Source organism: Dipteris shenzhenensis, chromosome 11 (assembly GCF_047967505.1).
Source record: "Dipteris shenzhenensis isolate YYH24624 ecotype China chromosome 11, Dip_SZ_1.0, whole genome shotgun sequence".
Classification (NCBI taxonomy): Eukaryota; Viridiplantae; Streptophyta; class Polypodiopsida; order Gleicheniales; family Dipteridaceae; genus Dipteris; species Dipteris shenzhenensis.
Genome location: NC_141606.1, coordinates 14,835,594 through 14,845,980, shown reverse-complemented (window position 1 = coordinate 14,845,980; position 10,387 = coordinate 14,835,594). Strand labels below are relative to the sequence as shown.

Here is a 10,387-nt window from a genome sequence, read left to right as displayed (position 1 = left end):
CGAAACGGGTCTCTAGCCTATTGTAGATGGGTCAGGTTACTCGTCCTTTCAACAAAGGAGAGAAGGGGTAAGGGGACTAAAGAAAATGGAGGGGTGATGCTTGATACGATTTTCTTTTGGGAGAATGCTAATCTTTTGTAGTACTTAAAAAAAAGGATAGGGAGAAGGGACCCTTTTGTGGAAGGGTGGGGGTGGTCCTGGAAAGCTGGCACCGGTCCTGAGGCCGATGGCTGCCTGCGTCGGTGATTTTGACACCCAAAATCAAACACATTCATTACAAATTTGTCCCCCCCTTTCAATCAATTCACTCTAGTTATGACGCCTCCAATTTTTTCAGCCCCTTTTGCAATCCTTCCATCCTGTCTCAGTACACAATGCTTACGCACTGAGCAGGTTTTTGAAAAGATTTTTGGTTGACATTATTAGCACAGCACAGCACAAGCTTCTTTTTGCAACCTCCTCAGAAAAATATAACCTATTTTTATTCTGTTCTCTATAGCTTTACGAGTTTGTGTAGATCTGGTGCTTTGTGATTCAGGTCTTCCTTTCTGATTTACTCTGTGTAGCAGAGGAGGATTTTCATTTTGCCACAGCGTCAAGTTTCGACCCAATTATTTCGTGAAGCAACAGAGTTTGAGTTTCATGTTATGCGGTGACCCAATTTGATGAATCTTGTGTTGTTGCATTAAACAGTCAAGTTTCAAAGTTGATGAATCTGGTGATTTTGCATTATCTGCAGATTGCAAGAGAGTCAAGTTTTCATGTCATGCAGTGACCCTATCTCATGAATCTTGTGATTTTGCATGATCTGGATGATCTGGAGGTTGCCACAGAGTCAAGTTTGAGGTTTTATGGAGTGACGCAAAATTTCACCGATCCTGTGATTTTGCATTACTGCGGTTTACAAAAAGCAACAAGTTTTTCATGTTAATGGAATGACTCCCAATGACCCAATTTCATACTCTCTCTTAAGCATTCTTGCGCAGCCCAATTCACTATTCACATCGTCCAGTCTGTCGGGCCACTGCCCAACAATGGCGTAGAAGTGGGGACTGCAAGCCCTGCGTCGGTGGCTCTCAGCAGGGCACCCAATCCATCCTGCTCTCCCTCCCCTCGAAGTATTCTTGAATTATTGGCTTGGCAACAACGGAAAAAGGCCTCTCTGGAGCATCTTTCTCTTGGGAATCGCGAAGAACCGTATCAGGTGATGAGTTGGGACGCAGACGCATGCAAAGTTGAAACACAGAGAGAGCTCAGATTGACTGTGATGAGTAGGGAAACAGAGCTGAGATTGACTGCAATGAGTAGGGAAACAACGTTCAGATTTTGCCTCTGTGATGAGTATGTAGTATGTACCATGGAAACAAATCTGAAAATTGAGGAATGCCATAGCCACCATGCTGAATCTCTGAGTAGAAAACGAAGCTCAGATTGACGAGCGCCATAGCCTCCGTGCTCAAGCTCTGAGTATGGAAACAAAGACGAGCTACAGAGCCACCAAGCTCAAGCTCAGAGTTGCAAGATGCAAAACAAAAACTCAGATTGACAGCGATGAGCATTGAATAAATTCGATGAAGCTGAAGCTCAGATTGACTGTAGAAGAAATATGCAACAGAGAAGAGCACTTGCCACTCACCACTGTACTGCCATCGCACAGCTGCCATCAACAATTCCCTCTGCATTTGCAACAACAACCGTCTGAAAAGCTCTTGGCACATGCTCTGGAGGACTCTGGAGTCTGGACTCACACTCCTGGATATGGCTTTGCCAATGCCAGCAGCAGCCAGCAAGCAATTGCTTGCTTGCTTCCATCATTGCTGAATCCTCAGCAGAGCTTTCGATGCCTCGATCGTCGGAGGAGTGTGTATCCGTGAATCGTCATCATGTACAACAACAATTTGTGCGCACGCTTTTCTCTTAGGATCCCTTGCAACGTCCTCAAACACTGCAGCCATTTCTGACAATGGCGACAGTGCCAGGTATTCTCAGAGTGTGAGGGAGAGAGAGAGAGAGAGAGTCTTTGCCATAATCCTCCCGCAATCTGCACCTCGTGACCTTTAAATCCATGGTGTCGGCAGCTTTGTTTATTGTTCCCTGCAGCAAGATGTCCGCGAGCCGAGCCTCTCTCCCCGCTGTAGCTCGCAAGCTCGCAACTCACGGCTTTGGTGAGACTTTCATGGATGCTTCATCTCGTGAACAGAACCCATCTCTCTCTCTCCTTCCTTCCGCTTCACGATTCGCCCCGCCTTCTCTCTCCCTCCATGCTCCCGGCTTCAAGCCCAGTGAACTTGCTCCCGCACCCGGACGCAGCTCTCTTAACCTCGCACAATAGCATCAACATGACATTGCAGTCACCCCATGTAAGCTCTCTCCTGTAGAGTAGCCTCGCTCCAGATGCTGCCTCGGTCCTTGCGTGACCGTCATAAGCCTTAGTTTGCTCACATTAAGACCTGCAGACGCCGTTGTGAGCTGTGTGTGAAACGTCTTCTCCACAGTAGATCACGATCTTGGCCTGGTTGGCGCTTATTAGTCGCTGGCGACAGTGTCTCGTGAATCGGGTGATGTTTGTACATTGTACACTGCCGACTCAGTGCCTAGGCATGAACTGGAGAGGCCTTTCGAGGGCCTTCAAGGTGTTCTCCAAGTTCTCCCTGGTCTGGATTCTTTACTTGAGTCTTGAGTATGGGACGGGTCACGGACCTGTGGTCTATCAACTCGTTAGTTCAGTGAAGCAGACGCAGGTGCTTTGCACGGATCTGTGCAACTTTGTGTCTGCCAAAATGCAGCCGCTGCCGCTGAGACCGAACCCAACGAATGATTGACACGATCTCTGTGTACTCCCATATTCCGCCGTGCGTCCATTAGAGTTGTTTACCTTGGCAGGCAGCCGTTCATGAGCGACTCTCTCTTGACAGAAACCTTTTGTGAGGATTTTTCTTCGCTAATCTCGGGATTCGGGATGTCCGGCGGCTTCGGCCTGCGAGATTTCGTATCAATTTTGTCGAAGGCTGAGAATTAGGAACTAAAATTTCAGAGACAGGATGAAACGTTTCACAGGTGACAAGGAGAGAGATTGAACTTCGTAGCCGTTGATTTCACAGCAATGTGCAAAGCCCGCCTTCACTCTAGAGCTATTATGCGTAGTTGAAAGAAGAATGCCTGCGATGTGTCATTTGAGCTAAGCGATATGATGCAAACTTGATTCTCGAACTGAATCGAAAGGGTCCTATGAATTGCCTGTGATGGGTGATTTGAGCTACGTAATATGATGCAAACTTGATTTTTGAACATAATCGAAAGCGTCCTATGAGTTTTTTTGTTAAAGCGGTGTGAACGAAAGAGGAGGATTGGATTGTTAAACGAGTGTGTTGTTAAGTTAGTGTCGAGGATCTCGTTACTTAAATTGCGCATTCTGTAGATTAATGTCAGTCACTTTGCCTGCCCTGCGAATCTTGAAGTACGAGGCTACAGCCTCATGAGCGCCGATGAGTAGAGCAGGATTTGGTTAAGCATCGATAGACAGGTCACAGAAAGCTTATAGATCAATACGGAGGAGCGTTTGTAGATGAGAGAAGCATAATTGAACACATTTCTATCTGGATTAGGAGGTACTCACGTAAGATGCGGGACTTCCGTATCCTAAGAACGGATGTGTTTGATGATAATACATGGTAGGAACTGAAGGAAATTCTTAGTAGCAAAACTGCTCGGATCTATCCACTTACATATGTTCTCTGCGTGCAGAAGCCTGGCGATGCACGAGGTGTTCCTGCTTTCTGTTTTGTGAAATGGCAGCTTTGAGGTCTCAGAATCTTCTATGATATGATAGGCATGCCCTCAAGAGGCTAAAGAAGGAAGTTGGACTGCCTTTTCTCTCATTTTACTGTGTTCAAGTTTAAGCAATTCCAAAGGGAGGATCAAGCCTCTGGACGTTAAGCCGATGACAGTCAGCTGTCAAGCTATGGCCGAAGCCGGTGACAGTGACGCTTCAGAGAGGTTTTGTGCTGTCTTTTTTAGCAAGCAGCTAAATTTTGATTCAAGTCATATCAGTGTGTGTCAAATCCATTCGGTGATATCAGCTCGTGCATGGAATGTGCCATAGGAATCAAGCTCTGGCGAAGGACCCAAAGGACCCATCCGCTATGACTATAGAATTTTTGAGGGCAAGGCTGTTGTCTGAGCGAGCTGCCTCGAGGGCAGCGCGAGATCAAGCACAACAGATTGCCAACAAGGTCTGCTATCCTGTGGCAGGCACTGGATTTTATCTACACAGGCTCAAAAATGCTCTTCGTGATTCTGTCAGGATTACTCCTATCAGCATGGTCTCATGAGAACTATCGTGTTGTGGCAGGTTTCAGAACTGCAGAACCGTCTTGATTTGGAGATAGACCGGCGGAGGAAGGCAGAAGCTGCTGCTGAGGAGGTTTTTGCAGTTTTAAGAGCCAAAGGACTTGTCGCAGAACGTGCTCTAGCCTATGCTTCTGGATCATTACAAACACAGAGGACCCATGAGGCCAGTGGAGTCATGGATATGAAACTGGCCGCAGTCGAGGAAGAATCCCACAACACTGATAAAGAAGAGGCAGATGGTCTGGACGTTACTTCAACGGAGAGAAATTCACAGAACGATGAAGCAATAGTGCAACGAGAGAGGGACATTGAACAAGAAGGACGTCTCTCTGAAGGCTCTTTTGCTTGTAAGGATGAAACACACGGCAACATGGATGAATCAGTGCAACATTCTAGAGAAATGAGCGGTGGAGATGGCAAAGAGGGAGACCCCAAAAGTCCTGCAAGCATCGACTTAGAGAGTGCCAAACAGGAGAATGAGCTACAGCCTCCTAAAAACATGGAGAGACTGCAAAATGGGGAGAGGTTTGTGCAGCAGCCACGCTTACTCACACTCACAATACAAAAGTTTGCCTGCATGGCTTGCTATTTAAGCGTCACGTTTGAGTGCTTAAAGATCACCATCTAAGCTTAATACCAAAGCCCTGAGTGCTATGGTGTGCCTGCACTGTCACTGTTTCCTGTCATTGATGACTGCGCATTCTTTTGATGTTCTTCAGGCTATCCACAAAAAAGGTAGTGCACAGATAAGAGTTTAGTTTTCTTTTTTTGTGGCCTACTGTGATTGAAAACATCGGTTTCATATTATTCCTGGTGCTTGTTTGTATATTCCTGGGAAGACCTGTTAAGATATTGTAAGACATAGAGTCTTCATTTTTGTAAACATAACACCTCAATAGATGGCCATGTAGAGCGGAGTATATGCCCATCTATCCCCCCCCCTCCTTGGGGTCAAATGGCTTCTGTCGAATTGGCCCGTCCATCTGAAGTTTCTGCCTTGTGAAAATGCATCTTTCCGTTTTGAATTTATGCTTCTTGTGTAGCTGAAACTTGCACCTTTTGTTTAAAGGGACTAAATATTTGTTGCTATAACTGGCTGCAACAGACGGGCTGTACCAAAGGAGCTGAAAGCAATGCTGCATCAGATAGAGGAGGTGGTGGATTCTCTTCCAAAGGAACATCAGCCTTTGAAGCTTAAGCTGGAGGGTTGGGTGGACCATGTGGTGAGTATTCTGGAGGACAAAGAGACGAACCTGGATTCAGGGTTGAATGTTTTTGAGTCTGGGACGTCATGCTCAGATGGCTGCCCTTCAGCACCTCAAGGTTCAGGCGACAACAAGAAGCAGGATGGGAACATGCCTCTGTCTGAGCTCAAATGCTCAAAGCATGAAGAAAGTATTGCTACTGCTCTGGCCAATCAAATGCAGCAGTGCGAGGATGTCAAAGAGAGAGTCGAATCCACAGTTCCAAATCTGGCTCATGGCACAATGGCAGATGTCTCCAACATGGGCCATAAAAGTACAAAGCAACTTGATGATGAGTTGCTGAAAAGAGATCTCTCCCTTTCAGATAATGAACTTCCTGCCTTATCAGCAATAAGGGGGAAAGCACATGGTAGATTTCCTTATCCGGCGCATCCACCCAGTGCGAATCTTCCATTCACTGAAGCAGCAGTTCACAAAAGTAAGCCATTGACTAATTCTTTCAAAGGTGACTACAGAAATGGCCCTCCAATAGGTGACTACAGAAATGGCCTTCCAATATGCATGACAGGGTCTTTCTCCTTTAGTGATCAGTCTCAAGTGCCAGCATTTGCAGAGGTGGAGAGTTACAATTTCTGCAGGATTTCTTCAACACGTGCTCCTTTTTTGGGTATGGGCCAATTGGCACATGTTGGCACAGACTACATTGGGCCGGAATGGTCATATCCCACTGAAGTTCAGAGATCAAGAGTGCAACATGAACAATGGCAAGACCACAAAGGGCTGCCTCAAAACCAAATTCCAGCTTTGGAGAAGCCAGCTGGACGTAGATCCAGGGAGATTTTCCCATGCCTTGCTGCCATGAATGACAATTCATGTGATTCCATTGACGTGAACACGGACTTCTATGGGAAGCAAGATGTGTCTTCAGCTTTTGTTGGCCATAAAAACTTGGAATCTGAAAGGGGTCATGCTTATCATGCAAGCTCAGCATATTCTCAAGGTGGAGAGCCAATGCTCTTTCCACGATCAGATGATGACCTGAGGTTCAAGCTCCAGCACCCTAGGGGCCAGGCGAATGATGTCTTTCCTGCTCTCATGGATGACAACAGTGGGAGACTCGGGGACATTCTAATGGCTCTGAATTTAGCAAAAAAGCAAGTGAAAAATGATGAACACTGGCATTCTCTCTCTAAGGAAAGTGTTCGACCTTCAATGTCAACAGTAGGGAAGATGGAATCTAACATGGGGTACAATGGAGGTGAGACATGGCAGGTGCCATATGAAGATCAACCCTGGCGGTCTGACAGCCAGGCTCCAATCATTCAATTTCCTACCTCTCCCAGTTCTGAACATGGGTTTTCTGCAGTTGAAAGGCAAGAGGGGCTTAGGAGAAGCAAATCAGTTTCTGTAAACTTCATGACGCCTGCTTTTGAAGCTCATCTCCAACCTCGAGGGAAGGTGCATTTGGGTAATGGCATCACGTTGTACACTGACTGAGCAGGTACAATGCCATTTATCAATCATGCCACCATCCCATGCTGCATAGTCTTGTATTATCTTTGGGTCTATGCTCTGTGCAACCTGGTGGAGTAAAAGTCTACTTCTTACTGGAATGTTGGCTGACCCCAACGCCAAGATCATGTGGTGGTGCGCTCATGCACAAATCCATACTTTTGCCTCAGTGCTCTGTTTATTCATGTTGATTGCAACGAGGCTGGCTTGTCACAAGCTATGCAGACTGACTTTTGATTGATGGCTTGTGGTTCTGATAGTATGGAAGGGGAGAATGTTGCTTCCTGCAATATTGTGCAATGGAGGTGCACTCAAAGTTATAAAAGGAATATTACATGGGTGCAAAGAAGCTGCGAGTTGGCGCATCCGACTAAAGCTGTTTCTAGAAGCTAGTTAACAGTCTATAACGAGATGCGGTGTGAATGCTATATTGCTGCAACTTTGAACGTCATATTGTGCCCTTTTTTTGTTGGCAATCCTATATAGGACTGCAGATTTGCGGGTATTCGCATGAATAAGATGGCTCCTGTTCGGATCACGAAGTACAAAATCACTGCATTTGTTTTTGGGGACAGAATGCTGGAGTATGGAAATTGTGTATATATATTATATATTTGATGATTGCTGAAGGTGAAGAGTTTTGTTAAGCTTTTAAACAACGGGTTATGAAATCTAAATGGACGGACTTTTGTATGTATTTTGGTCCTCATAGCAATTACTAGATATTTTCTGATCTTACGGGGTCTTTGCACCAAAGATCCTGATCTACTTGGTAGACTTGATAACTTAAAAGGCGGAATTTGCTCTAAAAAAACAACAAAAAACAAAAAAACTTACCGACTCGAGGTCTCTACCAAGCATGCTTATTTAGTCAACCATGCTCCATCATATTAGAAATGGGCACTAGGGGCATTGACGTTTTCTAACATAAATGGAGTGTCTAAGACTTGGAGAGGTTCTCATTGACGTTTTCTAACATAAATGTAGTGTCTAAGACTTGGAGAGGTTCGACTTTGTGCGATGTAAACTCTGTAAACTCTAAACTTATAGAGGCAAGCCTTTCTTGTTGTTTTTAGAGTTTGGGCACCTATACTCGTCGAGAATTCATTTACGACGTGGGCAAGCACCTAATCATTACAGTGCCTAATCATTACAAAAATTTTAGCTACAAAAATGAGTCCTTTAGAGAATTACTAAGACATCAGAGGCCTAGATAAGGAGATTATGCCATGTGGGCATCTCTTTAGTATAGGCTCCATAATTCTAAATATCCCAAAAAACATCATTGGTGCTTCACAATAAAATAGTGTTTGGCATGCGTGGCTTGACCATGTCAATTAGGCCTACCTGTTCTCCTCTCATCCAAACTATCCCTTAACTAGAACTGTGCTCATGTTTTCCTTCTAGTTCAACCATTTCGCCTAGAGCTTTAGACTTCCACACCAACTCTCTCACTATTCTCTTTCTCCAAAATGTTTCACCTCTTCTATGTGCTCTAAAAATGCATTCTTGCATCTTCTAGCAACTTGTTTTAAACTATGTTTATTCCACTCTTGATTAGTTATCTTCCCTACTCTTTGTTCATGTTTGTCTTCTACTTGCATAAATGTCTTAGAGAAACTTCTATCCAAGCTCTGTTCGTCCCTCTTCTCTCTTATTTCGTTATCACTTTCATTCATTCTCTACTTGCTACTCTCTTAGAAACCAAAGTTGTGAGCTGACACTACTTAGAAGGAGTTAAAAAAAAGAGTATTTTATTATTTTAGCCTCTTGGTCCCTTATTGGAGTATAGTGAATCAACTTAAAAAAAAAGAACATACTTTTAAGGTAATGAAGTGATTTCGCTTTGAAATTTCTCTTTTTTTTTTGGATATGTTTTCATCTCACAATATGTATATGTATGTTGTAAAAGGTAGGGAGGAGAGGGAGATTGAGGTAGATGGTATTTAGAGCCACAAGACTATTTTCAATATTCGTTTTTTCTTTGGTAGAGAGAGAGAGATCTTGAACTAATCAAATAATTTTGAGAGTGAGAGGGAGAGAGATATTATCTTGATAATGTTTTGTTTACTTGTGTAAAGAGGTAGGGAAAGAGAGCAAGGGAGAGATCATATCCTGAACAAAGTATTTTGAAATAATTTTTTGTTTGCCTGTGTGAGGGGGTAGCTTGAAAGAGGGGGAGAGAGAGAGAGAAAGAGAGAGATCAAAGTAATCTATGTATTTGAAATAATTATTTGTTTGTTTGTGTGAGGGGGTAGATCAAAAGGAGAGAGGGAAGGAGGGACAGAGAGGGAGGAAAAGAGCTGGAGAGAAAGAGAAAGAGAAAGGGAGGAAGAGAGGAGAAGAAAGAGAGAGAGAGAGAGAGAGAGAGAGAGAGAGAGAGAGAGAGAGAATTCTGAGGGATAAATGACTGCTATGTTTATTTATGGGTGAGAAGCAAGAGGAAGAGAGCTATTGTTAATCATATCGTATTGGGGTAGGGACTATGGAGATGGGAAATGAGAGATATCTATATAGTATGAAGTTTTCTATACTGAAGAACGTCAAGGATGAGCATGGGGAATGGATTCCTCACCTCTACAAGAAGTAATCTTGGATCACAATGCAGCCCACTAATAGCAAGACAGTAAAGCGGGTACATATTCAACACGTCTTTATCGAGCAGACATATACGTGCATCCACATGTAGGCCTTCCATATAGTAGGCCCAATTGTAACTATTTCAAAGTGCACTAATGTCATGTTTCAATGTATTTTCATTTATTTGGGACCATTACCACAACTTTCTTATGCCTTGCATTTTCTTTACAGATTTATATCCATGTACTTACAAAGAGTGGGAGCCTGCAACATGCATAACTGGGGTGTTGCATGTCCTCTATATTGAGATCGAGAGTCTTCAGTATGAAGGTCACACATCATCAGAATTGAAGAAGAATGGGACCTTCTTTTATGATTTATTGTTCATTGTGGCAAATCAAGAAGGCCGGTATAGAAGATTATAATATCTTCCCTTGCCTTCTTTTAAGATTCCAGAGTGGCCACTTCTAAGATAGAAATCAACGAATAATATAGAAATGCTATGAAGCCAAGTATTGGTGGAAGAAATCCTAGGCTAAGTTGGCTTCTTCCTTTCCCATGCTTTGTTTATTTCTTTTCTAGTTGTAGACAATTGAGAAAACCAAAGATAACATATACTTGCAAGAGCTTAGAATTGGACCGATGATGTGAACTATTCAACAATGTCATTTTGATGACTTGGTACAATATCAACGACTGAACACTTTAGATGTGACATTTTGGTGAGCATGCCGAACAAT

At 43.8% G+C, this 10,387-nt stretch overlaps 1 protein-coding gene across 8 annotated transcripts; it reads left to right on the top strand.

The window, feature by feature from the left end:
- The first annotated feature begins 1,012 nt into the window (after positions 1-1,012).
- On the top strand, positions 1,013-7,747 carry LOC147896659 (uncharacterized). Of its 8 annotated transcripts, none has more exons than XM_087381296.1 (5): positions 1,013-1,204; positions 3,745-3,996; positions 4,103-4,232; positions 4,352-4,875; positions 5,456-7,747. In XM_087381296.1, exons 2-5 carry the CDS (start codon positions 3,941-3,943, stop codon positions 7,050-7,052), a joined length of 2,307 nt encoding a protein of 768 aa, XP_087237422.1. In that variant the 5' UTR covers positions 1,013-1,204; positions 3,745-3,940; the 3' UTR covers positions 7,053-7,747. The 8 variants fall into 8 exon arrangements, with proteins under 8 accessions (XP_087237422.1, XP_087237423.1, XP_087237421.1 ...); XM_087381297.1 differs by lacking the exon at positions 1,013-1,204 and adding an exon at positions 1,576-1,900; XM_087381295.1 differs by lacking the exon at positions 1,013-1,204 and adding an exon at positions 1,576-2,165.
- The last annotated feature ends 2,640 nt before the right edge of the window (positions 7,748-10,387 follow it).

Bases quoted from the DNA above. Each gene is read 5' to 3' on its own strand.
- LOC147896659 (XM_087381296.1), top strand. From the start codon at position 3,941: ATGACAGTCAGCTGTCAAGCTATGGCCGAAGCCGGTGACAGTGACGCT. The intron at 4,233-4,351 runs GTCTGCTATCCT...GTGTTGTGGCAG, and splicing joins CACAACAGATTGCCAACAAG to GTTTCAGAACTGCAGAACCG. The intron at 4,876-5,455 runs GTTTGTGCAGCA...TGGCTGCAACAG, and splicing joins AGACTGCAAAATGGGGAGAG to ACGGGCTGTACCAAAGGAGC.